The sequence below is a fragment of the Halichoerus grypus genome, chromosome 13 (assembly GCF_964656455.1).
Source record: "Halichoerus grypus chromosome 13, mHalGry1.hap1.1, whole genome shotgun sequence".
In the NCBI taxonomy this organism is placed as follows: Eukaryota; Metazoa; Chordata; class Mammalia; order Carnivora; family Phocidae; genus Halichoerus; species Halichoerus grypus.
The window spans coordinates 64,675,800-64,703,596 of record NC_135724.1 but is presented as its reverse complement, the minus strand read 5'-3'; the positions used below and the strand labels follow the sequence as shown (position 1 = coordinate 64,703,596).

The 27,797-nt window shown below is 48.7% G+C and overlaps 1 protein-coding gene and 2 long non-coding RNA genes across 5 annotated transcripts in view; 1 reads left to right on the top strand and 2 right to left on the bottom strand.

Moving 5' to 3' along the window:
* Window positions 1–411: 411 nt before the first annotated feature.
* Window positions 412–20,122, bottom strand: CIDEA (cell death inducing DFFA like effector a). The gene is made up of 5 exons (XM_036121715.1): window positions 20,006–20,122; window positions 10,868–11,012; window positions 9,910–10,056; window positions 3,001–3,182; window positions 412–882 (listed from the first exon to the last, which is right to left on the bottom strand). The coding sequence occupies exons 1-5, from the start codon at window positions 20,041–20,043 to the stop codon at window positions 735–737; spliced, it is 660 nt and encodes a 219-aa protein (XP_035977608.1). The 5' UTR covers window positions 20,044–20,122; the 3' UTR covers window positions 412–734.
* On the bottom strand, window positions 12,918–18,603 carry LOC144379898 (uncharacterized). Its single transcript, XR_013443403.1, has 3 exons — window positions 17,806–18,603; window positions 17,584–17,727; window positions 12,918–17,450 (listed from the first exon to the last, which is right to left on the bottom strand). It is a non-coding gene; the product is annotated as an uncharacterized LOC144379898 (long non-coding RNA).
* LOC118554309 (uncharacterized) overlaps window positions 19,222–27,797 on the top strand; it is a 30,212-nt gene continuing 21,636 nt past the window's right edge. For all 3 annotated transcript variants that reach the window (XR_013443405.1, XR_013443404.1, XR_013443406.1), the window contains exon 1: window positions 19,222–19,664. This is a non-coding gene — a long non-coding RNA (uncharacterized LOC118554309). The remainder of the gene's footprint in view (window positions 19,665–27,797) is intronic.

Sequence of the window (27,797 nt, the reverse complement as noted above, 5' to 3'; positions counted from 1 at the left end):
CAGGGGTCCCACCTGATAACCCTGGTGACACTAGGAACCGAAGACATGGTCCACTAGTGCCATGCATCATCAAGTCTGGGTTTGTGTGTGTGTGTGTGTGCTTAAGCTATAAGCATTGGTTGAAGACCTCCAGAACTTCAGGTTCTTAAGCTTTTGGGTCCCTTTGGGCTCATTCAGGACCTACATTAAAAAAAAAAAAAAAAGAAAAAAACAAAAACACAGGGACGCCTGGGCGGCTCAGTCGGTTAAGTGTCTGCCTTCGGCTCAGGTCATGATCCCAGGGTCCTGGGTCCATTAGTTTAACAAAGACTCAAAAGTGATCATATCTGTTAGCAGAGCACTTCTGGCTGAGTTTTGCTTATATATAGAAGTTTTGTTTGTTTGGAACACAAAAGAGACGCGAGGAAGATCTACCCACATGAAAAGTAGCTCTGGTGATTCGTTTATTGCAGGAGGTGAGGAGCTGAAAGGCCTAAAGCATGTTTGTGTTGCTCCGGAGCCACCTCCCCTCCCCCATCAGAGGCCCCTACACTTCTCCTCCCTCCGGGGCATCCTGCTGTGCAGCCCCATCTCATGGCCGTCAACTCCTTCTCCTTCCCCTGGGTGCCACCCCCGAGCCCAGGTGACCCGCAGTGTACAAATGCATGTGGTTTAGAACATAAGCATCTTTAAAATCATCATTCAAGAGGGAATGTTTGGGTCAAGAGCCGCCCGGGTCCCTGCAGCTTGCCTCCTTATCCGCACATGACCCCCCCTCTGGAGGGTGACCTGCGAGGAGCCTGCTCTTCTGCGTCACCCAGCAGTTGGAGCATGTACGAGCCGGTGTAGATGAGCAACTGTCCCGTCACCTGGGCGGCGTGGGACAGGAAGCGCAGCAGACTCCTGCAACAAGGGGGACAAAGGTGCACGTCAGGCTGGGCGTTCTGGGTCGGCCAGGGGCAGACCCGCAGCAATTCCTCACCACCCCCAAACCTGCACGCAGAGGAGGCACGGCTCACACGTGATGCCGTAGGGAACCCGTCCCCCCCGAGCCCGCCAGGACTGGCTGATGTGCAGATGCTGACACAGGACGCCTGGGGCCACCTTTCCTCCGGCCACTCCCAAACGTGGCCGGTTGTACAGTGGTCAGGAAGCACGGAGAAGGCGCACAGTGTGTCCTGTCCTTGGCAGCTTGCTTACTCTGGCCACCTCAGGTGTGTGGGGCCTGTTATTAAAATCAGCCTAGTCGGGTGTGAAAGGAGAGGCCAGGCTGAAGGAGAGTGGCCCTGTGACCCAGGTGGCTTAGGGTGGCTGGGACATCCCAACTGGGCCCTGTTCTGGCATCTAAGCCCTGGGGCAAAGCCTGGCATTCCCGTTATTTCAGACTAAAAAGGGGGCTTTAACTCAAATTCTTACTCTCTACCGAGTCCGAAGCAAAAGGATTTCATTCCAGTTTTGAAAGTTTTGTCACTTCACAAGGCCTGGGGGTCAGCCACGCCGCTCTGGAGAGCCCCCTGCCCCCGGGGTCCCATGACAGGACCCTGGCGCGATGCTTTCGATGTGGGGGCCTGGATGACTTCTGTGGCTGCTTGTGGGGCCATCAGATCTCAGATGGTAAGAATTAGGGACAAGAAGGCCAAATTTGCCTCTCAAGAAAGATTTTGCTGAGGCAGGATTTTGGATGAGGTTTACTTTCTTCATTATATTTTTCTAAGTTGGTATAACTCTCCTGTCTCACTTTAGGAAAATCAAGCAATCAAGCTCTTTTCTCCCATCTCAGCCAAAGGAGGAAGCTCTCCTAGGAGTCAAGATTTCAACACGGGGACAGTGACAGCTGTCTACGAGTTGGCCATTAATGGGTCTGAGTGGGAAACAGAGGCCACCCAGAAGCACTGCGGGAGCCAACTCTGTGCCCGGGCCCGCGGCCCCCTCAGAGGAGACCAATCTCATTTCCAGAGCATTTCCTGCCCTGCACTTGGCCTCAGGGATGACCAGAGTGGTCCCTACGGGGCCAGTGGCGAGAAGGAGCCAGGGCCCTCCGAGAAGCAGGGGCCCCTGCCCGGAGGGGCTGTGCAGGGAGCACCGGTTTGTCAGCTCGAAACGTTTTTAGACTGGCTTCAAAGACCTTCTCTGCTGTCGGTCTCTCCTTCTCCATCCATCCCTCCACAGGAATTAGGTACTAGAGGATCAATCGTCTTTACTAGAGGACAGAAGTAGGTGTGTTTAGAGCCCAGGCAATCATAAAGAACTTGGAAGCATCCTTGTCATTTTAAAGATGATGGAGCTGAGGCTCAGAGAGGTTAAGCAGCGTGTTAAAAGTCCCACAGCCGGCTGCTCAGAGGCAAGCCTGGGAGGGACTGCAGGGGGCCCTCTCATGCAGGGCTCAGGCCTGGGGGTGGGGGGCGGGCTGTCCAGCCTGGTCACAACCGAGTGTTCCTGGGGGATACACAGAATGTGTTCAAATAGAGCCGGGGTACGGACTGGGGATCTGTCTTGCACAGGCTCCCCCGGGGGCCGTGCAGTCAGCCTGGCCCCAGCCTGTGGGGTACTGGTGCCCTGGCAGTGTGTGGAAAAGGAACATTCCAGTGCCCCCTGGCTGGAGCTTCAGGCCGGCAATAATACAGAAGACGTGGAACAGTCGTCACCCAGGTCTGGGTGGCCACTCTGGGCAAAGCAGGGCAGAATTGCCACGGCTCCCTCGTAGCTGTCATTCATTGCTTAGAATAAAGGCTTTCAAATGCACAGCCCTCATTTTTAAAAGAAATTTGGTTCTGCTCTCTATTTATTATTTAGTTTCTGTTTCCATGTAGTATTTAATGGTCTCTGGAGGAAAAAAAATATTTTGGCTCAAGACTTTCTGTTTTCTGATTAAGTCTGTGGCATAAACGCCCAGAGGACAACAGGAACTAGTGAAGGTCGGCAGCCGCCGGTCAGGACAGGGCAGGGCAGCAAGCGGGGGACGGGCCACCCGGGCAGCGCCCACGCAGCTCCCAGACCCCCAGCCGACCCCCGAAGGGTTACCTCAGCAGGGCCTTGACTCCCGTACACCGGATGTCGTAGGACACCGAGTACATCTCATACATGGTGGCCTTCACGTTGAGGCAACCAATGACGTCCTTGGGGTTCAGCTTGTACAAGTCGAAGGTGACTCTTGCTATTCCCGCCTTCTTTGGCTGCTGGAGAGCTGAGATGTAGTTGCCACCCTAGAACCAGGAAGGGAGGGAGAGACTTTAGGAGCCTCTCCAGCTGTGACATGCAAATCCCATAATTCTAGGTTTTTGTTAGTTTTGACTGTGCTCATTTAAAACCTGTTAGTGACTGAGCTGCTGTTTACTTGAGGCCTGTTTTCAGCAGATCAATATGCTCCTATTGCTACCGTGTCCAAACCACAAGAAACTAGCCTTCCCTAAGCTACTTCCAGTTTCGTGACTTGGGATGAGTGCAGTTTGGCTCCGGGGCCCGGACTGTAGGATGGCTGTGCTATTGGCATGAGGTCCTGAGCACATCCAGCCCAGTCACTTAGGGCCACCCGTGGTGACTTGACTGACGTGGACGATCTCATGAGTATAGCTCGGTCTGCTTAAAGAGGAGTGGGCAGCTATTTCCATTTTACAAGAGGCTGCCAGGCAGGAAGCTTCAGAATCAAGTGGCTAAAGCAAGGGCCAGGGTGCTGCCTCTGTTTTCTAGTCACCGCCCTGGATGAACGCAGACCTCCTGGGGACATGGAAAGCTGTTTGGTTACCAATGCCATGTAGGTCCTTCTGAAATATCAGTAGACCCTTCAGGTCAGGGGAGAAAGCCAGAGACCTCTGTCAGTCGTTAGGTTTACAAAGAGCACGAGAACGTCTTCCCCACAGAACGTTTTGCAAAAAGCAAGAAGGGAACCAAGCTGTGCCAGGGGTGACTCTCCCAAGGGCTGGCTCCACACACGGACCTTGCAGTATTCAGGATTCAAAGGTACTCCGTCTCAGGAACCCTTGGGGTTGGGAGTAGTTGAGGCTAGAACTGTTCAATTCACCAATGACAACAATGACTATGTGAAGGTAAAACATAAATTCCCCTAAAAGTACCCAGACCCTTCTTGCTGGAGCCACACTCCTCTCCTCCCACACAGGACATATGCAACAAGAGATTCTGGTGGTAGCCTGTTGTTTAATGCACAAGAGGTCCTGCTGCCTCTTTAGGGGGTATTAACCGTCCAGCATTTAGGAAACATTATTATTATTACTTTTTTTTTTTTAAAGATTTTATTTATTTATTTGACAGAGAGAGACACAGCGAGAGAGGGAACACAAGCAGGGGGAGTGGGAGAGGGAGAAGCAAGCTTCCCTCTGAGCAGGGAGCCCGATGCGGGTCTCGATCCCAGGACCCCGGGATCATGACCTAAGCCGAAGGCAGACGCTTAATGACAGAGCCACCCAGGCGGCCCTATTATTTTTACTTCTTAAGTCGAGTGGAGCCCAACAGGGGCTTGAACTCATGACCCTGAGATCAAGACCTGAGCTGGGATCAAGAGTGGGACACTTAACTGATTGAGCCACCTAGGCACTCCTAGGAAACATTCTTTTTTAAAAATTAAGATTATAGTATGAGGGGCATCTGGGTGGCTCAGTCATTAAGCGTCTGTCTTCGGCTCAGGTTGGGATCCCGGGGTCCTGGGATCGAGTCACACATCGGGCTCCCTGCTCCGCGGGAAGCCTGCTTCTCCCTCTCCCACTCCCCCTGCTTGTGTTCCCTCTCTTGCTGTGTCTCTCTCTCTGTCAAATAAATAAATAAAATCTTTTTTAAAAAGAAGATTACAGGGGGCGCCTGGGTGGCTCAGTCGTTAAGCGTCTGCCTCCAGCTCAGGTCAGGATCCCAGGGTCCTGGGATCGAGCCCCGCATAGGCTCCCTGCTCTGCGGGAAGCCTGCTTCTCCCTCTCCACTCCCCCTGCTTGTGTTCCCTCTCTCGCTGTGTCTCTCTCTCTGTCAAATAAATAAATAAAATCTTTTTTAAAAAGAAGATTACAGGGGGCGCCTAGGTGGCTCAGTCGTTAAGTGTCTGGCTCCAGCTCAGGTCATGATCCCAGGGTCCTGGGATCGAGCCCCACATCGGGCTCCCTGCTCCGCGGGAAGCCTGCTTCTCCCTCTCCACTCCCCCTGCTTGTGTTCCCTCTCTCGCTGTCTCTCTCTCTGTCAAATAAATAAATAAAATCTTAAAAAAAAAAATAAAAAGAAGATTACAGAATGAAAAGGAGGGTTTTACCTAAAATCCGGCCACTGTTCTTTCTCACTGACTCATGTTCCTTTCTGACGTATGGAAGTTTGTATCTTATTCCCCCTAAAAGTCATCCTTAAGATTGGGTCTTAAATCAAAATCAAGCCCTCACAAGCTCCGTGGTGACATGGGTTTCTCCGACCTGCCGGCCAAGGAAGGAGAAATGCTCACCACACGGCCTGGTCCTACGGCGCCCTCCCAGGCCTCCCAGGCCTCCCAGCACTCAGACTGCAGACGGGCGACCCCTGGCGGCTACTTCTTGGCGGGCCGTTCTCGTTGGAGTTAAATACAACTGGCCTCACTGATTAAAAAACAAACAAAAACCACACACCTACAGGGGGTAGGACAGATCCTACCCCTTATCATCAGCTCGGAGGTGCCCATTTCCACTGGAGGGAAGACGGTTGAAAGGCCTAAGTCAAGAGAAGACACCGACCCCAAGTCGCTGGTCAAGCAGGCCGTTAGGGGGCTGCGAGGCCTCCCGCCCCCTTGAACACACCAGCCCACAGGATTATTTGTGCCCAAGGCCTCTCAGCGCCCCCGCTCTGGCTCAGCCTCCCGGCGCCCACCCGCGCTGAGGGCCCACGAGCTCAGTGTCTGCTATAAAAACAAACACAAACTGCCCTTCCCTTCTGAGCTAGTTTCCTGTTGCTCTTGTAACAAATTACCGCAAACTCAGTGGCTTGAAACAACAGAGACTTAGACCATAACAATCTGGAGGTTGGCAGGCCACAGCGAGCCAGCAGAGATGTTCCTTCTGGAGGCTGCCGGGGGAGACGGGGCCCCCTCGCCTTCCCCAGCTTCTGGAGGTGCTCTCATTCGTTGGCTCCTCACATCTCCCCTCCTCTTTCCCTGCTTCTGGCCCTCACTCTGACCCTCCTGTCCCTCTGTAAGGACCCTGGGATGGCACAGGTCCCCAGGTTATCCAGGCCCATCTCCCCAGCTCAAGATCCTTAACTTAACCACACCCGCTAGGTCCACTGGCCAAGTACAGGAACACCTTCATGGACTCCAGGGGTTAGGATGTGGGCATCTTTGGGAGGCCGTTATTCTGCCCACAACATCTTTCTCAAACAAAAAGTAGTCCAGCTCAAGATTGCCTTTTAAAAGGTTTGTCTAATTCACCCTATGCTCTTCCAATCCAGCAGTAGCCCTTCCACCCCAGTTGTGGCCACTAGAAATGTCTTCGGATACTGCCAAATGCCTCTCAAGGGGTAAGACTGGCCCCAGTTGAGAACCTCTGCTTGATGGATATCTATAGATTCTATTGAAATCCACATAAACAAAAGCTATTTGGGGTCATCACTCATTTTTAAGAGTGTAAAGGCGTACTGAGGTAAAAAATTTGAAGATCACCTGCTTACTGGATTATTCTGATATTTTCACTCAACAGAGTTGACGAGATTTATCCACAGAGATACCTATAGCCGTACTTGGTGCATTTTCACAGCTGAAGAGTGTTCCATTCAAGCAAGAGACACTGGAGTGTTTCTTTATGTGTATGGATATAGAAGCTCATGGCTGGGTATCTGCGTGCCGGGCATATGTCTAGGAGAAGACTGGCCGGGTTGTAGGTGGTGCTTCAATGCTATGGGATAAAGGCACACCGTTTTAAACAGCTGCTGGTGGGAGTGTAGAGAGTTCATTGCTCCATATCTTTAAAAAAATGGAAAGCCTAATAATACTAAATCTAATGATGTAAAAGAGTATCTTATTGTGGTCCTGTGTTTTCCTAATCACCAGTGAGGTTGAAGATTTTTTCCTATATTTTACTGTCCATTCTGCAGATACCTGTCCCTGTTTTTTGCCCATTTTTCTATCAGATTGTCCATTGTATCCATAACTGATTTCTGTGATATTCCTAAATTTATCAAATACTAATCCTTTGTTGGATTATGTTGAAAACACCTTCTGCCCACTTGTGGCTTACTGGTTTACATACTTTATAGTATCTTTTGGTGAACAAAATTCTTAATGAAATTTATCATTTAAAAATGATTTATGCATTGTCTTGTTAAAAAAAAAAAAAAACACCCTAAGGATGTCAAACATACATGAGACCTTCTCAGTCATGTCTCCAACTTCTGTCATGCTTTCCACTTCTACCTTCTTGTGCTACATCATGGAACCTTCTTGAGACGTATCTTCAGTGCTGCCTGTCTCCATTTACTTTAATTTCCAGAAATTCTATTTGATTCTTTCAAGACTACCGAGTCCTTTCTGATTACCTCTTGTCCCGTCTTACTTTTGATTACCTTTTATATTTCTTTGGGCATTTTATTTTATTTTATTATTTTTTTAAGATTTTATTTATTTATTTGACTGAGAGAGACACCATGAGAGAGGGAACACAAGCAGAGGGAGTGGGAGAGGGAGAAGCAGGCTTCCCGCCGAGCAGGGAGCCCAATGCGGGGCTCGATCCCAGGACTCTGAGATCATGACCTGAGCCGAAGGCAGTCGCTTAACCAACTGAGCCACTCAGGTGCCCCTCTCTGGGCATTTTATTTATTTATTTATTTTTAAAGATTTTATTTTATTTATCTGACAGAGAGAGAGAACGCGAGAGAGGGAACACAAGCAGGGGGAGTGGGAGAGGAAGAAGCAGGCTTTCCGCCGAGCAGGGAGCCTGATATGGGGCTCGATCCCAGGACCCCGGGATCATGACCCGAGCCGAAGGCAGACGCCCAATGACTGAGGCACCCAGGTGCCCCTCTTTGGGCATTTTAAATACACTTATTTTATACTCTCTATCTGATGATTCCAACATCTGAGGTCTTTGGAGGTCTGACTTCATTATTTCTGCTTACTCTCACATACAGTGCCTTAAGTCCTTACATTGATCTGACTGTGAACTCACATTTGTTGGAACTTAATGGAAACTCTCTGATGCCTGGATCAATGCTCATTCTGAGCCTATTTGCTCCTACTGGTTACATGGGGACACAATCAACCCCACCTCACTGGGGCTGGATGGAGGGACCAGTTGAGCAAAGAGAACTCAATGGATAAACTCCTTCCATCGATGCTTCCCTCCCCAGGGCTTGGGAAACTAAACTCTCAGCTTGAATGTTTTTTGGAATCAAGAGTCCTTAAAACCTCATGCGGGCAGCTTGAGTCTATAGATTCTTAGGAGAGAACTTTAAGATTCTCTGCTTTATGTGGGCATCTCTAATCTGGCCCCTTACCTTGTGTCAGCCCAAGATTTTGTCTCCTGTCCTGTCAGCCCCTGTCAAAACTGCAGCCCTTAGTCACTGAGGTGAGTGGATGGCCACAGGTGAGATGCTCACAGGTAAGCTGCTTCTCTCGATTCTGGCTCCCATAAGAGTTTTGGCCTCTGAGGATTTTCCCTTCTTGAAGATCAGTAAGCATATAAGATATGTTTTAATATTTTGCTTTACACTTTTAAGTGTTTTATAGTGGGATCCAAGATATATATAATCTGTAGTTTTCCTGGATATAGAAACCTTTATTCAACTTCTTTACCTTTCTAAATCACTGTACATTCACACACACACACACACACACACACACACCCCTCCTTAACTTCACTGGCTATGTTAGCTTGCTGGCCTCCTCAGGACAGAGACTGGGAACGGTCACCAGGTCACATCTGCGCACTTGAACAGGACCTGTAGCTCCTTACTGGCCTAAACCTGTTCCTCAGAATTATTTGCTTTAAAGCTGGTGCAGCCACTCTGGAAAAAAATATGGAGGTTCCTCAAAAAGTTGAAAATAGAGCCACCCTACAACCCAGCAATTGCACTGCTGGGCATTTACCCCAAAGATACAGATGTAGTAAAAAGAAGGGCCACATGCACCCCAATGTTTATAGCAGCAATGTCCGCAATAGCCAAACTGTAGAAAGAACCCAGATGCCCTTCAACAGACAAATGGATAAAGAAGATGTGGTCCATATATACAATGGAATATTACTCAGCCATCAAAAAGACGAAATCTTGCCATTTGCAACCACCTGGATGGAACTAGAGGGTATTATGCTAAGCAAAATAAGTCAGTCAGAGAAAGACAATTATCATATGATCTCACTCATATGTGGAATTTAAGAAACAAAACAGAGGGTCATAGGGGAAGGGAGGGAAAAATAAAACAAGATGAAATCAGTGAGGGAGACAAATCATAAGAGACTCTTAATCATAGGAAACAAACTGAGGGTTGCTGGAGGGGAGGGGGGTGGGGGGATGGAGTAACTGGGTGATGGACATTAAGGGGGGGGGCACCTGATGTAATCAGCACTGGGTGTTATATAAGACTAATGAATCACTGACCTCTACCTCTGAAACTAATAATACACTACATGTTAATTAATTGAATTTAAATAAAAAAAATAATTATTTACTTTAAATCATATAGCCCAGGCTCATTAAGATGCTAAGTTTCCTAGGAATACTTTAAAGCAACCTGTTGAGGGTAGCAGATCCAGTTATTAGGTGAACACAAGGTATGTATTTAGAAAGAGGGCAAGACAACACCAAACTAGGGAATGCACTTTTGTGCGTAAAAAGTCGGCTAAGCCTGCTTCTCCCTCTCCCACTCCCCCTGCTTGTGTTCCCTCTCCTGCTGTTTCTCTCTCTGTCAAATGAATAAATAAATGAATAAATAAATAAATAAATAAATAATAAACTCCTGTTTAAAAAAAAAGTGTTTTTGCTTACCGGTGTCCACTTCTGCCCTTTCTCCAAGATCATGAAATGTGTGTTGTCTTCTAAGGTCTGAAAGAACTCTTCCGTATCCACCACGGTTCCGTCTTCTTCCAGCACCAAACTGACTAGTCCACTGGTGATAACTAAGGCTTCCAGCGTCTAGATCGGCAACGCATTGGAGACATGGAAGAAAGCAGGAGATTCCATTTTGACCACTCAAAGCCACTGATTAAGTTATAGTTTCAGAAATACTGTCTGATCTTGCTAAAATTTTAGTGGTAAAGATCTACCTTCACTGGTGTCTATGACTTAGTCTTTGCCTGGAAAAAGAGAAGTGCAGATTTTTTAATGGATCTATCTTCTTCAGAGATTTCAATGACATGAGACAAATGAAGACACTGGGTAATAGCTACAGTTTCTAAAATTACTTATTTTGACAAATAAAATGAATAACGCAGCAACACGATAAAGAGCCTTAGTCTCACGTCACGTATCTGAACATCTCTCCTGCTACAGCGTCTACACGTGGGATGCTCACTTATTTCCATGGGTGTCTTCGTCTGGGTTATGTCTCCCTGACCCAACTCCACAGGCTCCAGAGAGTCTGTGATTCTTCCTTATTTGGTGATCTAGGACACTGTTTTCGATTAAGGACTATTCTTCCCTGGGCTTTATAACCGAAAACAGATTTCCAAAGCCTGCTGCTTCCCTGTATTCTCCCTTGTCAAAGAAGAAAGGCTACATTATCAGTTGATGACTGTTTTTAAAGCCTTTGTTTCTGCAGCTAAATCTTTTATGGTACAGAGAAGCAATAATGTTCCCTTTCATTTTTTTCTTCTCCCCTTAGAGTCTCTGAGGCCATGACAGTGACATTTCTGTCTCTGCACTGGGTTAGGACCCAAGACCAGAGCCCCGTGTGTGATCAGGGGCCCTACTGCGAGTGGTGGGGAGGCGCTGTGGCTCCTGGCACCTTGCTGAGGAGCTCCTTCAGACTGCTGGCCATCACCCCTCGCCGGCTGCTTCTGTCATGGCTGGAGACCCGGAACGGGCGAGCCGAGTGCATGAGGGGAGTTAGTAGGACTCTCTTGGTCTGTGATCCCATAAACGTCAGGGGCCTGGAAATGGAAAAGTAAAAATATCTTGGATGTTATCTTCAAAAAAGAGTCTTTACAGAGAGGTTTGAAGTACACAAAATTAAAACAATTTTAATATTTGCATCTGAAAGAAAGAAAATCAATAGTTGGGGATTATTGAAAATTTTATATATATACACATATATCCTGACATCCAAAAAACAAACAAGTTATATATATATATATATATATAATTAAAAAACACAACCATTATATTATTACACCTATTTTACTGGAACATTCAAAGTCCTTGTAGTAACTACATGAGAAAGAAATGGTAAGGGTATCGAACTCAAACAAGAAATAAGAATTCTATGCTGCAAACATGGCTTTTACAGATGAAAAAAATCTTAAAAAAAAAAGAGAAAAGAAAAGAAGAAGATTCCCAGAGGCTATGAAGTGGCCAAGCAGAGTTAAAGAATTAGGTACACGTGCACAAAAGTTACATATTGTACAGTAAGACTAAGCCAGGAATCGAAAAGCCAGATATTGGTCACTAGAGCAATAAACTAATTTTTAGAAATTAACTTAGAATAAACGATGAACAACAGAACACTATAATAATTGTGGTTGGAATAACAAGAAGGAAAAGAACTTTGGGTCATACGTTACATGACACTTTGGAGTAAGTTCCACATTTAAGAAAGAATTAATTCAAAATTTCACTATTAGAAAAACTACCATGGAGAAGGAAAATAACTAACAAAACCAAATCAAGACAATTTTCTGAGGAAAATAATCTCCAACCCTTGATTATCAAATTTTAGTTACCTGCAAATACTGCACACACACACACACACACACGTACAAATGTGTATCTATAGTCCAAATACACACACATATATATAATGGGGATAAATGAGAACCTTACAGCTTTAGTAGTTATTTAACAAACACTTTTGTTTTTAAAGATTTTATTTTTAAGTAATCTCTACACCCAACGTGGGACCCGAACCGACAACCCCGAGATCAAGAGTTGCAGGCTCCACCGACTGAGCCAGCCAGGGCCCCAACATTTGCTTTGTAAATATTGACTCAATCCTCAGAAAACTGTGATATAGTCTTGATTTTCTCAATTTACAGAGGAGGGCAATCAGGCCAGAGAGCTGCCCCACAGCTGGTAGGAGCCAGAGCTGGGATTATGACCCAAGCACCGGTTCTTGGCCTCAGAAAGGTTATCTAGGTGTCTCACACTAAAGAATAAGACAAGTTTGCATATTCGGGAACATACGAGGCTTTCGATAGCAACTAAAGAAATGCAAAGCCACCTCTGACATACTACCGCATGCTTTTAAACAAACATGCAAGGAGTTATTTAAAACTAACTCCGTAAGGAGAAGCAGATGCGCCTTGCCGTGGCTCTAGGCAGGGCTTCAGTCTCCTTGGAGACCAGTCTAGCAATGTGTAGTTTTCACCCAGGACTAGGGGCTGTTTTATATTTAGGAATGTATCCATAAAGAAATTATTTAAAAGAATATAAACAGGGCGCCTGGGTGGCTCAGTCGTGAAGCGTCTGCCTTCGGCTCGGGTCATGGTCCCAGTGTCCTGGGATCGAGCCCCACATCGGGCTCCCTGCTCAGCAGGGAGCCTGCTTCTCCCTCTCGCACACCCCCTGCTTGTGTTCCCTCTCTCACTGTGTCTCTCTCTGTTGAATAAATAAATAAAATCGTAAAAGAAAAAAAATATATAAACATAAGTTAGCAACGTGTCAGGTAGCTCGTTTCATGTCAGGTGCTGTGCTAAGTGACACGTGACCTCATTTAATCTCCGCAGCTCCTGAGGTGATAGAACCTCTAGCTTGGCTCTCCCCACACCTGAACAGTGCCTACCGATTTCAGGTGCTCAAATAGTTGTGGACAATGTGAACAAATAGTCTGTACAATGACATTCAGGAGAATGAAACAAAGGGCTTTATTTTTAGGGCAACCTTGTAGAAGATACAAAGTGATGACATCACTGCTTTCTGACACTGGTAAAATCTTGTCTAGATTAACCCTATGAAGGCTAAAATTCTAGAGACTTCTGTACTTTTTGTGAATGCCTATCGCCTAGGATTTGGTACTTTATTTTATACATATACATACACACATACATACACACCTACACATACATTGTCATATATTTATCTATGCTTTATTTTCCCAAACAAATTGGAATTTCCTTATGGACAAAAGCTTCTCTGTTGTATCTCCCATAATGCCTAGACTAGCACTAGGCATATGTGTTTTAAGTAATATGTGGTCTAACTTGAAGCTCTACAAATGGACATCGTGAAAATTCAATGGTTTACCAAGTAATTTTCTTTTTTTTTTTTTAAGATTTTATTTATTTATCTGACAGAGAGAGACACAGTGAGAGAGGGAACACAAGCAGGGGGAGTGGGAGAGGGAGAAGCAGGCTTCCCACTGAGCAGGGAGCCCCATGCAGGGCTCGATCCCAGGACATGACCTGAGCTAAAGGCAGACGCTTAACGACTGAGCCACCCAGGTGCCTCCTAACAAGTAATTTTCTATATGAAAAACCGATAGTATAATAATGAACCAGCTCTCAAAAATTGTCAGGTTAAGTTCATGCTCGTAGCACGATCAGCCAGTTTCCGCAAGGTTTCCATAATAGCGAGTGTCAGCACCTTGTCCCTCTGCCCCGGCAACAAATTGGCGTTCTAGGAATCAGGCCTGCATTGTTAGCATGGATTTGATCTGAAGAGTATTCAGCCAGCTTCACATCAGCGCGTCCTAACTGCTCACATCCGAGCCCTCACTATGGCCAGCTTGTGCTTGCTCTTAACATGTTAACTAATCATCATCACAACTTTACAGGGAAAGTATCACCCCATTTCTCAGATGGGAAAACTGAGGCTCAGAGTGATTTCTCAAGGTCACTCAGTTAAGAAGGAAAAGACAGCTCCTTTCCCTTCTAGGCTGGCAAAATCCATGTGTTATTTATTCCTAGTGAGGCAACTGCAAGGGGATTGTGCCAGGTTACTGACCTCTGATTCAGGTGCCCCATTAGATTGAGCAGAGACCCAACAAGTGAATCCAAGCCTTAAACTGACACAGCGGTGAGGCCAGCAGACAGCCTCCAAACTTTTGCCCTGATTATAAGACGTTACACCAGGTTCCTCAGTTACACAACCCGATGAACAAGATGCCTACATTCTGCTGAGCTGACGCTGCAGAGAACCCACTCATAGTTCCATCTCCAGCGATTTGGTGGACTGCGCAGCGAGGATTTTCCGTATTACGCTTTACATTTAGGATCGGGCTTTGGTGGCAACCTACTCATGGCCACTGAAACTTACAACTCCCGGGGGAAGTCCCTCTGAGGAGGAGAGAAAGATACTAATTCCACTTAATGCCAGACACTGGGCACATCAGTGTGTTACTTAACAACTTGACAAGACATGTGTGTCAGATGAGCAAAAGTGAGGCTCAAGAGGTTAGGAAATGAATAAGGTCAGAGTTAGCAAGTGCTAGAACAGTGGCTTGAGTCCAGCTCCCACTTTTGCACCACGGTGTCTGCCCTATAAGGGTGCAAACCCTCCTGTGGGACAGGGCAACCCTGGACCCTTTCTGGCAAAGCCTCTCTTCTCCTCACAAAGCAGGAAATCATTGCTATGAACCAGAAGTCCTTCTAGAATCTGTACTCACCGAGGCCAGGGTCTGTCTGTACATTTTCTGACTTCCCCACACCCCTAGCCTACTGTTGGCACACAGTCTATTCACTGAGTAAAAGACAGGCTAGAACAAGATCAGAGAAATGGGAGAACAAAGTTCATGTCCTGGAATCAGGTCCAGGAGCAAGAGGCCAATGGCTCACCTTGTGGGCACGAACAGCTTTGACCTAGTTAGTTCTGGTCTTGTACCTCCTCATTGGATGCCAACATTCACGCCTTAGGAAGCACCAGTGCTCCAGTTACATAGTATAGGTGATTATACAGAGTCCTGATTGTCTTTTAACTTCGGACAAGATAAGGGCTGGCAGTGATCTCTGGTCCTCCCTCTCCATGCTGCCCTCAAGATAGCCATCCTCAATAAAAAAAGTCCATGTTCTTCTTACCCATTACTTTTCCTAACTGGGAACTGGGTCATTGTCGGAGAACAGGCTTATGGAGTGCACCTCAAAAAATCCTCGGAAAATTAAATTAAATTAAATTTATTTAATTAATTTAAATAAGTTACATTAAATTAAATCCTTATATTCCTTTTAAGGAACAGGATGAGTGATTTGATGTATCAAATTATATAAAATTGAGACTCTCTTGTGGATAACATAAAAAGGGGTTAAATGAAATTTTATGTACACTAAACCTATTTAACAATTGTTATAGGAGTATTTACTTTGCTCCAGCTAAAGGGGCAGCGGGGTTAACTAGCTAGCTAAGTGAACAAAGCAACATATTGATCCAACTCACTCCTGGTCCTCCCAAGAGGATAATCTATGTCACTGGCTATCAGCGCAATGCCTAAAATGTGTTGCTATTCTCCCCTCAATATTTTAATGTATCAAAGTCGAGACAGGAGCTCTGAGAAGCCTTGGATTAGATACATCACACGTCGGTCACCCTCCAATTCCTGGGAAAGTGCAGACAGGCCTACGAAGCAGGAAGGAAACAGCTCACTAAAAGGAAAAGGAAAACCAGGAAACAGGTTATTCAAGGAAACAGATTGTTTCGGGGAAATCGAGACAAAAAGAGAAGTCAGACCTCATAGAACATTCTTAAAAACTGGGAAGGGGCATATCTCCCAGAAGTGAGGAAAACAGAGAAATCTTTGTATTTTTCCCGGAGGGAACTGAGGAGGCTCAACTTACAACAGTGTGGCAAATAAAGCAAGGAGCCACAGACTGCGGACAGATGTGAGCTTTACTCCAGGAAAACGAAGCTAGGCCTCCCCCCCGCCCCGAGCATAAAAAAGCATGTTTTTATGCCACCCGATGGACTGACGTTTCTTCCAAAAGTGGAAGAAGGAGGAAAAGGGCAGGCCTGGGAGCAAAGTCTCCCCCAGAGAGAAACATTTTGGGGTCAGCAGTGATGAGGTGGCTCTGTAAGGCCGTGTAAGCGACTCCCCGGGGAACATCCAGAATGAAATGAATGTTTCAGTGTCTGAGCGGCCCCACGTTTTCTTGTTAGGTGGAAAGGAGGAACCCACCTGAGAGTAAGTCAGCGCGGACATGGGTAGGCAAGTCAACCAAGCAAGCACTACCACCAAAGCCTGGGGACAACGAGGACATCAGGGAGGGAAGTGGTGATGTCCAATACAGCAGTGCAGAGAGACAGACAGGATTGAAAAGCAGACATCAGGCCTGGCTGGATCTGGGCGAGCGGTAGGGACAGTGTCGGGGTCTAACTCAGTGGCCACAGCTGGAGGAGTATCGGCCTCAGCGATGCTTCCCCCTCCCCAGCAGTGCCCGAGCCTCCTTACGGGCTTACACACATGGGGACCCACGGCCCCACAGGGATCGTGCCGGCTCCCGTCTGGGCCTTGACCAACCTATCGAAATGCTTGATGCAGTAAGAGGACTCAGTGTATGACCATGAAGTCTTTGGACATTTTGAGATGTTATTAAAATAACAGTTTAGGGACGCCTGGGTGGCTCTGTCGTTAAGCGTCTGCCTTCGGCTCAGGTCATGATCCCAGGGTCCTGGGATTGAGCCCCACATCAGGCTCCCTGCTCAGCGGGGAAGCCTGCTTCTCCCTCTCCCACTCCCCCTGCTTGTGTTCCCTCTCTCGCTGTCTCTCTCTCTGTCAAATAAATAAATAAATTAATTAATTAATTAAATAAATTAAATAAATAAAATAACAGTTTAGACCCACGAAGGAGTGAGGGTCAGGAACCGGGGAGATTTACTTGTAGCAAATGCAATTCCTTGTTTATGTCACTAGTGAGAAGGTGGTGAAATGTGTCCTGAAATGCCAGCTACATACAACCTAGAGATCCTTGTTCAAGGAAAGGAAAGCTGTACCAAATAGCACAAAAGCAGCAATTTTGTGCCCAGTATAGTATCTGTCAGCTCTGTAACAACTTCAAGGTCGGTGTGAACGCTCTCACTCACCGACAGACACAAAGGCTGAGCAGCTTTGTCTATGACAGCACACGCCGCTGTGGGCATCCTTGACGTCCAGAGCTCTGCTAAGAGACCTCAGGCTGCTTGCGCCATGACTATGGTCTTGAGGGATCACAGACGATTAACAAACTAATGACTGGTTTAAGACTTTAGAATTGCTGACCTTAATAAAAGATGTGTATGTGGATTAAGTTATTTCTTTGGCAAAAGGCAGTCATCTACTAAAGAAAGACAGAGTTAGGGCCATCTAGGTTAAATTAAGGAACACAGAGGAGACAGTAGGAAGACTGTAACTAACAAACGTGGCCATCACCTTGTCTGGGCTCACGTGGGTCTTCAGCCTGGACATGGTTCTAAAGGACAGGGAAGAGAAGTGTTTTCCTTTCAACAAGCAGTATGCATTGTTTTTCTTCCAGTTTATTTTGGAAGCAGGTAGATTTTTTTTCAAAGAACTGCATAGTGTGTCCCTAACAAATGGTCACTCACTTTTAGAGTTTGCCAAGCTCAGAAGAATGTGTCGAGTAGACCTTCCCTTATGTTTTGATTTGCCAACATTTCCCAAGCAAGTCCCCTCCATACACACTTGACCCAATGGAAACCTCACACCGATGCATTTTGGATCTGGGTAGCCTGTTGTAGGTGAAAAGGCAGGGTCAGCAGGCATCTCCCGCTCCAGGCAACCGCAGCTAGGAATTAGTGCCTACTTACCAGTCCTTAAACCTCAGCCTGCCACCTCCCTAGGGCTCACAAGAAGTTGCAGAATGGGTGTGTTTGCATATTTGAGAATTGCACTCCAAACTGTCAACAGCTGTTACCCCTGGAGCGGGATTGTATGGGGGGGTGGGGGAGGTGAGGAACAAAAAAGGAAAGAAACCCAAGGCTTTACCTTTATGCTTACATGCGTTATTGAAGATGCATGAAACAAGTCTGTTTCTCACCCTCCCTGGTTCCTACTACTTGACTTCTGGTTTTGGGGGATTTGTTTGTTTGTTTTTAAAGAGAAAGCCCGTGCTGTTCAGACAGACCACCTTTACATTTTGGAAGCTATTTTTCTAACCTTGAGTATTGCACACAGCAAATTCAGCCCCCTATAGATCACACTAGCTTTGTAAAGTGACGGTCCCTGCCATCCTTCCCTTTCAACCTACCCTGTCCCTCTGCCTTTTGGTACAAATGGGATCAGTCACCTCTGAAAACCTGCATTTTAAAGAACTCAAGGGCTTTTCTATCCTTTTTGAAGTACTTTGAAGATCTTCAAAGAAGCACTATCCCTTCCATAAATCTATACTTAAAAATTACTTCCATGCAATATTTGGATTTTATTAACAAGGACAGGATTGGGTATGTCAAGATATTGATGTGGGAAACAAAAGCAGAAAAGAAATTATTAAATTTCCTTACTACCTACAGCCCATTGACAAGTCCTTGAAAGAGGCAGAGTGACATTCCTCTAGGGACTCAACTGCCTCAATGTTAATACTTTGCTAAGGGCAAAAGACAATCCTAGCCCAACCCCCCCACCTCCTCCAGGATTCTGTAAGTCTACTTTAACATACAAAAATTCCTTTGGAAACTTCCTTTAGCTCTGCTGCCCAAGATACATGTTATCAATCATGCCCCAAGCATATGACCCACCCATATGCATCTGAAGGGTCTCATGATTGAGTTTCTACTAAACAGTAATAAATGACCTTTCCTAACAATAGCTAGCCCCCCTCAGGATCCTGGGAGGCTTACACTATCCCTAACCCCCTCCCATCTTGAAAGTATATAATGGGCCACTCCTCATGACCCTCAGCTCTTTCTGCCTACGGGTCCTGTCCCTGTGCTTTAATAAACCTTTTTGCATCAAAGACCTCTCTAGAATTCTTTTCTTGGCCGTAAGTTTCCAACCCTATCGTTCTTTCCTACATCAATATGAAGATGAACGGAAGCCGGGTTGGGGTGAGGGTAAGTGCTGCGGTGCCTTCAAGCCCCCAGAGGAGGGCAAAGCCCTGGGAGAGGGGATAGACTCCGCAGGCGTCCGCGGGCCCTTGGTCCCTCCCTGGGCAGGGAGGGCGTTCTCGGATGCGGCGAGGAGGGGGAGCCTTCTCCCCAAACACCCCCTTACAAGCCTTGGTGGATTCATCAAGCAGGGGTCAGGGCACATTCAGAGCCCAAGGGGTGCTCTCGGCTCAGCCCATCCTCCCCTTGGAGCTCAGAGCCCTCCCTCGTCTTTAGGGGTAAGCCTGGACCATCCCAAAGCCGCCCAGTGTCCCCACCAGCGCCCCTGCTCCTGTCGCGATCCCGAGGTACCCTAGAAGCCCTGTCCCCGCGCACCGTGGAGGCGTTGCCCGGGTTTCCCAGGACGGGGGCCCTCGAGGATCTGCACCGGCGGATGCAGCAGCAGGAAGAAATTCAGCCACTCCCGCCCTCACCACTGTCACCTGTTCCGCGGATGCCCGCGCACCTCGGGAGCGCCACACCTGGCCCCTGCGGCCAGCTGGAGGAGCGGAAGGAGCCCCGCGGCGGCCTCGGGCTCTGCCCACCCCGGCTGCCCGAAGGCGTGCGCACAGAGGCGAGGCTGGGTGCGTAGGCTGGGACGCGACCTCGGGCAGCTCCGGGTCGCGGGGCGCAGGGGGTGCCGGGGGATCCCGGGCGCAGGCGAGACGAGGGGCTCACGGAGGTGCCAGACCCACGGGGATGCAGAACGCTCAGGGCGTGGGGGGACACCGGGCGCAGGTGGGACGCAGAGTGCCCAGGCACAGGGGTATGTGTGGCGCGGGGACGCGGGACGCTCCGGGATGCGGGGTGCACGAGGTGCAAGGAGACGCGGGGCGCAGAGGGGACGAGGGGCCCAGGGGGATGCGGGGCGCGGGGGGACGTGGGGCGCTGGCGTGGCCCTGAGCCGGGCTCGCGCCGCACTCGCCTGAGGAGGGCTCCGGCGTAGTCGCGGGCGGTGTCCATCGCCAGGGTCCCCCTCACAGGCTCGGCGTCGGCCCGCCCGCGCCCTCTTAAAGCCCCGCCGCCAGCCCCGCCCCGGGCCCGGCCGGCCCGCCCCGCGCAAGGGCGAGGACCTTGGCAATGCGCTCGCGGCTGCTTGGCCTTCCGGGAGCGCGCCCGGGTCCGTGCCACCTCGGGGCCCCACGGGGAAAGCGGCTCTCGCAGACCGCTGCAGAGGACGGTCCCCATCACTCGCGACCCCCAGCTGCTCCGCGAGTCCCCTGATGGTCATTGTTAGTCTAGGTTTGCCTTGCGCGTTCTGGGAGTTGGGAGTAACTGGCGACATCACCAGCCGAGGCAGCGTGGCTTTGACTGTGAAAAGGCAGATGTGCTGTTTTCAAACCCAGGCCATGCGGGGAGAGGCCAGGGTGGGGGAGATGAGGTGCAGGATGAGTTACCCCCAGGGCCGCGCTGGGTTGGCGCCCAAACTGCAGCCCACGACGTCCCGCTCGGAGCTCAGCAAGCCAGTTGGCAAGGTGAGGAGGTTGCTGTAGACACCAGGACACGTAGCCCTTCAGGTGCTTGGGGGAACCTTGGCTCCCTTCCTTTTAGGTTGCTTCAGGGCTGTATCATGGGCATTTGGGGGCAGTAGGAAGGGTATTCAGAACGGAGGGGTAAAGGAACCGCTGGACTGTATTAACAATCTTTTAGCTATAGGTAAGAGACTTTCTCAGAGTGGGGGCGCCTGAGTGGCTCAGATCGTTGAGCGTCTGCCTTTGGCTCAGGTCATGATCCCAGGGTCCTGGGATCGAGCCCCACATCGGGCTCCTGGCTCGGGGAGGAGCCTGCTTCTCCCTCTCCCTCTGCCTCTCTCCCTGCTCATGCTTTCTCTCTCTCTCTCTGTATCTCTGTGTCTCAAATATATAAATAAAATCTTTAAAAAAAAAAAAAAAGAGACTTTCTCAGCGTGAAGAAGGCAAGAGAAAAACAAGCTAGGGCAGAGGGGGATTTTGTTCAGGTCCTGATGCCACAAATAACCATCCCAGAAGAGGCACTCTGGCTTGTTTTAGACCTCAGAAGGGGGCAGGGAGCCTGTCAGGGATTCCACAGAGCTCTTACCTACAAAACCAAAGCAGAAGTCTCTTGTTGTGTGTAACAGTCCCTTAATTCCAGCCCTTTAAAAAGTGGACACTTCCGAGGATGTAGAGTTGCTAGTGCATGCTATCCTGCACAGAGTTGAGGGACTGGCTCCACAGATCATTAGTAACTGCTGGTGGCCCTATTATGAGAGGTGTTCCCGAAGAGTTGGAGTCTGACCTGTGCTGCCCTTCTCCTGACTCAACTCCGTTTTAGCACCCTGATTTGGTCACCCAAAACGGCTCCTTCTGTCGGCGTTCCTCAATTCAGCTCACGGAAACAAGCACACACTTCTTCCCCTTTAAGGTCACTGGGGTCAACAAACCTCATTTGACTTGCTTGAAGGGGTGTTGAAGCCAAAAGCAATGTCCTTCCAGAGTCCTGGACTCCACAGGGCCTGCTGTGGAGCACAGAGCTGTGTTTTCTGCTCGATGCCACTGGGACTGAGGCTCCTCCCACTGAGACCCTGCTGTGGCCTGGATGTTTGTGTCCCACCCCCAAATTCATATATTGAAGTCGTAATGCCCAATGTGATGGTATTAGAAGGTGGGACTCTGGGAAGGTGCTTCAGCCAGGAGGGTGAAGCCCTCACGTGTAGGATTAATGCCTTCTGAAAGAGGTTCCAGAAAGATCCCTAGCTCCTTCTGCCGTGGGAGGACACAGCAAGAAGGTGCCAGCTATGAACCAGGAAGAGAGCTCTCACCAGCTCTCACCCTATCTCAGGCTTCCAGCCTCCAGAACTGTGAGCAGTGAATTTCTGCTGTTGATAAGCTGTCCATTCTGTGGTATGTTGTTATAGCAGCCCGCATGGACTAAAGCATATCCCCGGTCTGATAGACGAGAACAGGGTCCAGGCAAGTCAACTCAATTCACCTTTTAGAAAACTTTTTATTGTGAAAAATTTCAAATGTAGGGACATATAGCCGGAACGTTACGTGAGCACCCTTACGCCCAGGGCCTGGATTCAAGCACTGCTAACATTTTGACATATTTGCTTGTTATTTATCTGTATCTTTATCGAAACTCTTCACATAAAATTCTTCAGCTTGCATCTCTGCAGAAACAAGGACCTTCTCACACATACCACAGTGACATTAGCACTCCTAACAAAATAAAAATGATCTCTTAATAACACCTAGTACTCAGTCTATAGTCAAGCTCCCCAAACATCCCCACCTTATGTACAAGGCACTTTTCTTGTGCCTGAGAGACAAATGTATTAGACCTGTTCTGGAACAGTGAAGGTTAAGATCACAGGAGATTCTGACACACCAATAACCAATCAGGGGAATAGGTGCAATTAATTTACATCTTTCTAGGGTCTAGAGAGGCATCTGGATGTTAAGGCACTTAGGGTAGGCTTGTTAAGGACTGATGAATGGATGAATGAGGTGCTATGTTCATGGTAATATGTGAATGCAAATTACAAAGGGAACAAAATGTTGACTTCTGCCTGCAGGGTGTCCAGGAAGGGACCCTGGAGCTGAGGCTTGAAGCTTGAGAGAGCATGTGGTGCACGGGGGTGCTATCCTGCATTGCTTGGCGTGTCTGGCATCCTGGGTGGGTGTGTGGGGGCTTCTAGAGGAGAATGCCCCGTGACCACTCAGGGCAGCCATGCTGGAGTGAATTTGCACAGCTCCGAACACATAGCCACCGTTGCTCTCAGTGGGGAACCAGCAGAGGTGGTGGGGTGACCTGCTCAGACGTAGATCTGAGAAGACCACTCTGGGGTGGCTCAGAAGCTGGACTGGGCCAGGGGGCCTGTAGGTGACCCACGTGACAGATGTCAAGGGCACTGACAGTGTGGGAGAGGGGAAGGGGTGGAGAGGGGGCAGGGAACATTTCACAAGACCCGGTGATGGACAAAAAGGAAAGCAGCTGGAGAGACTCTGATAAAATTTCTGATCGGATAGCTGGCGAGGCAGCGAAGCCCTTACTGGGAGGAGAAGCACAGGAGGGGCAGCGAGGTTGTAGCTGAGATGGACATTATGCTGAAACGCACTGGCCCGTGGGCTGTGCCGGGCAGAGATGCGGGGTGGGCCCCTCGGCCCGTGGCCCACACTCAGGTGGCCCTCAGGGCGAGGACCCGGCTGGAAGCCAAGGCTGGCCAGCTACCTATCTGCTCCTAAGTGGGGACCTGTGCCATACAAGTGGGTGGGTGGTCCCAGGAGGGCGTGTGGAGAGGGAGTGGAGGGCAGGGGCATGTGTTGTTCCTCCGCGTGTGGCGGCCAAGCCCAGGAGACCATGGAGAAGAAAGTGGGTGAGAGACTGCACGTGCCCGCCGTGAGGAAAGTGCTTTCTAGCACATTTCCACTGATAAGCTCCTTTCTCAGGCAACATAATTTAATACACCTTTATTCAGCAACTCCCATGTTCCAGTGCAACCTATGTTCCACCAACAGCCCATCTGGCCACACTGCCTAGGCTGGTGATGTCAATCACTCCAGCTCCCAGAACGCGCAAGATCAGAAATCCAGTGTTCTGTGCGGACTTCGGCCACTGTTTGTCCACAGAGTCCCTGCAGAGTCTGTGTGCGGTGCCCCCTTGGCGTCGTGCCTCAGGGCGGGCTTCCAGAGGCTGGCCTCCCTGGCTCCCCGGCTCCCTCTGGGGGTCCATGTAGCCTGGTCTCCTTCTCCCAGGTGGGCCTTCCCTCTCCCTCTCCAAGTCCTGGCCGAGCACCCGCTCTGGAGCACGGGCTCCTAGCCTGGCCGGACCGCGTTCCAGTGCCACCGTGGGCAGGTCACCTAACGTCTCTCAGGCCACAATCTTCATCTGTAAAAAGGTGCAGGGCTCTTTCTCTCATCAGGCCGGGGGGAGAATCAAGTCCCGTGAGGGAAGGGCTGCCCAGGCGCAGTGCCCGCCAGAGGGCTCTGTCAGTGCGGGTGACCAAGGCCACCGTGATGCAGGTGACGGCCAGCTGGACTTCCGCTCCCAGCCAAGGGTCAGAACCTGCTACGGAGCTGGATGACATTACGGAGAACACAGGTGCTTAAAGCTCAGAGACACTTGAGCAAGCATCTAACCCGATTTCATGTGTTTTACAACAAAGTGGATAAAACAATGAACACTGAGTCGGAACCCTGGACTTGCAACGTCCAGATTCTGTGATTGTGGGCAAGTTTTCCTTGCATTGCTTTTCTTATGAGCTTCACTTTCTTTATTTCAAGTAATCCCTGACCATCTGTATTCCTTACCAACTCTCACGGGGTTGCAATGAGGGTTGAATGAGATAAGTTTTTGAAATACATCGTCAGCTGTCAAGCACTAGAAAGTGTTAGGTCTTATTATGGCACTGATAAGGAAATTGAGCTCTGGAAAGGGGCTAACTCGAATTCTGTTGACCGCATAACCAGGGCATCTTCTGCAGAACTGTCAGTAAGGCAAAGAATTTCTTTCACTTCCCATAGTCAAAGTGCCCAGTATTCTCCTATTTCCATATTGCTTTCCAGGAAAGCTTACAGTTAGAAAAAAAAATCCCATATATTTACTTATACTAAGGTATAATGATTGCTCTCCCACTCAGCAAACATTTACTGGGCATTGCCCTAGTTATCCCACACCCCAGCCTCAATCCATTCTCTGCTCTTCTTTGCCCAGCCCTAGGCTCCAGGACGCTGACCCTCGGGGTTGCACTAGAGGTGCCTTGCCCTTTGGCTTCCAACTGGTTTCATTAATGGGAGGCACTGGTGGCCTTTCTCTAAAATTAAAAACAATTGTATTGCAAACTCTAATATGCATACAATAAAGTGCACAGTTCTTTATTGTATGACTCATAGAATTTGTATGTTTATAAGACACTCAGATCAAGATAAAGAATATTTGCAACCCTCCAGTAGGCTTCCTCTTGCCCCTTCTTGGCAGTAGCCCCACCCTCCCGCCCACAGTGGTAACACTATTTTGGCTTCTATCACGATCGCCACAGATGAGTTTTGCATGCTTTTGAACTTCAGATAAACTGAATCCTACAGGATCTTCTCTTTTATACTTGGCTTTATTTGCTCCACCATTTGTCTGTGAAATTCATCTACATCGTTGCATAAATTAGTAGTTTGCTCATCTTTATTATAACCAAATAGAATTCCATTGTGTATTCCAGTTTCTCTCATTGGGACTGGGCTTGAGAGATGAGTCAGAGGAGCTCACCCTGAGTGAGGGCACAGACATGTACCCAGATATTTACAGCACGGGGTGCCATGGGAGGAAGGGGGAAAAGCATCCATTTTTCCCCTCTAGAAAGGCAGGGAAGATTTCAGAGAGGAGCTGAGTGTTGACCGCATGGAGGAATTGTCTAGAAAAAAGTAAAGAGCCATCCAAGGGGCAAAAGTAGTGTATCTAAGACATACAGGCATGTAGTGCCCGGTTCTCTCTACATAAAATGGCTCATTTAGTTGGATGGAGGGCAGAGCAGTCAGAGGGACAGAGTGACATGGGGAGGGGACACATTTGAAGAGAGGGAAGATTTTGCAAATCTCCGGAATATAGTTCTGATGGAAAGACATGTCTCAGGAACAGGCTTGTCCTAGGAGGTCTGGCCTGGGCATCTGCATTTCCACCAGAGCGGCTTTGGGTTCTGGGGCCTCTGAAACCAAGTCACAGACACAGAGAACGATGCCTTGGCCATGAGCCAGGTAACAAAAATTCGCGGTGAATTTTCACAAAATTGGGGAGATTGCTTGTGGTCGACTACGCTGTCTTTTTTTCTCACGCTTTCACTAAGGTCAAGACCCGGGATCACAATTAGGAAAGAGGAACGGGAGGATGAGGCAGATAGATGTGTTTATAGGCAGGAAGGCAGGGCTATGGATGGGGCATCCGCCCATTCGCACTTTAAAGTCCCAGGGGCTGCCGAGGCCAAGGTATGGCAGAGGTCTCCAGAAAGCCAGAGTACACTTTCTTCAGTATTCCAGTAGCTTCCGTTCCTCACCCAGAGGAACCATAACCAGGCCAGAGTGCCAGGCACACTGTGTGGGGGGGTGTTCCAGCTCCGCCACGCACTGGGAGTGAGACCCTGGACAAGTCACCCAGCCCAGCTGAGGCCACGGATCTGAATCCGAGCGGGGTCAGCATGCAACCCCGTGAGAGGCGGGGCAGGCAGGACACCTCTGTGGGGTGAGGAGCCCTCGGTCTGGACAGCTGTTTCTCCAACTAGATTAAAGGCCAAAGTGACTTTAGATTCTGGAATGGGCATTAAGGTTTTCACGCTTTCTTGTGTAGCCTGCATGGAAACCTCGGTGTTGAGTTACTGCCTGCCTAAGCCATCGTGTCACCCCAATGCAGTGACTCTCAACCTTTTCGGGTTCAAGATCCCTTAAACAGCTGAGGAAAGCTCTAGACCTTTTCTCCAGAAAGTCTCCTATGATCAACCCTCTTTGTGGGGTTCCATGTGCCACAGGCTGCGAGGCCTGCTCAGCTGGGAGGAAGGGCCTACCCCTGTGGCCCCAGGCTGGCCCTCGGTGAGCAGACTGCCGGGCTAGGAACAATCCGGGGTCATCGGCTCCCTGTCCCTGACCAACACTCGTGTCGGCTGTTCTCATTACTAGGGATGGATGTTTCTTTTCCCTCAAAATATAGGAACAAAGGTGATGTTCTGTTCTGCTGACTTCAATTTGAATTTTTCTCTCCAAAGAAAGTGCCCAAAGAAGCCTGTGTTTTGGGGCTAATTCCAGGGTGAACAGTCCTCGCCTTTCCCAACTGGGCAGAAGGGCAAAGCAGAACTCTGTTTTTCGCAACGAGTTGTGCCAACATCAACAACACCATGTCTATAAAAAATAGCCCCGGACTCTTCACACAAATACCTTGTCATTATGAGACATTTTTATGAAAACCTTACAGATAGGGCAACATTTCAGACCGCTGTCACCAGTTCTGGCCCCGTTCCTGCCAGTTCCTCTGTCCCATGTGACTCCTTTCATGCCCTTTTCTAGGTGATCATACACAGACGAGCATTACTGTGTGTATTTGCTTACATAACTGGGGTTGTATTATATGTAGTGCTCTGCAACTTGCTTTTTCTTTTTTCTTTTTTTAAAGATTTTATTTATTTATTTATTTGAGAGAGTGAGAATGAGAGAGAGAGAGAGAGAGCACATGAGAGGGGGGAGGGTCAGAGGGAGAAGCAGACTCCCCGCTGAGCAGGGAGCCCGATGTGGGACTCGATCCCGGGACTCCAGGATCATGACCTGAGCCGAAGGCAGTCGCCTAACCAACTGAGCCACCCAGGCGCCCGTAACTTGCTTTTTCATTCACCAATAGGTAGTTCTTCCTGTCTTAGTACGCATCACCCACCTCAGACTTTTGAACTGCTTCATCATATTTCACAGCATGGCTATAACCTATTATTCTCAACATTTCCCCTCTTGCTCAATTTTGAGCTGTTTTCAGTTGTTCATGAGTAGAAACAGTTGCTGTACTAAACATCTCATAAATGCATCCTGTGTGCATGGGTGTTTCTCTGGGGTATAACACCAAGAAATGGAATTGTTGCTCTTAGGGTATGCGCATTTTTTTTTTTAAGTGGGCTCCTCGCCCAGCGCGGAGCCCAACACAGGGCTTGAACTCACAAGCCTGAGATCAAGATCTGAACTGAGATCAAGAGTCGGACACTTGACCGACTGGGCCACCCAGGCGCCCCATTTTTTTAA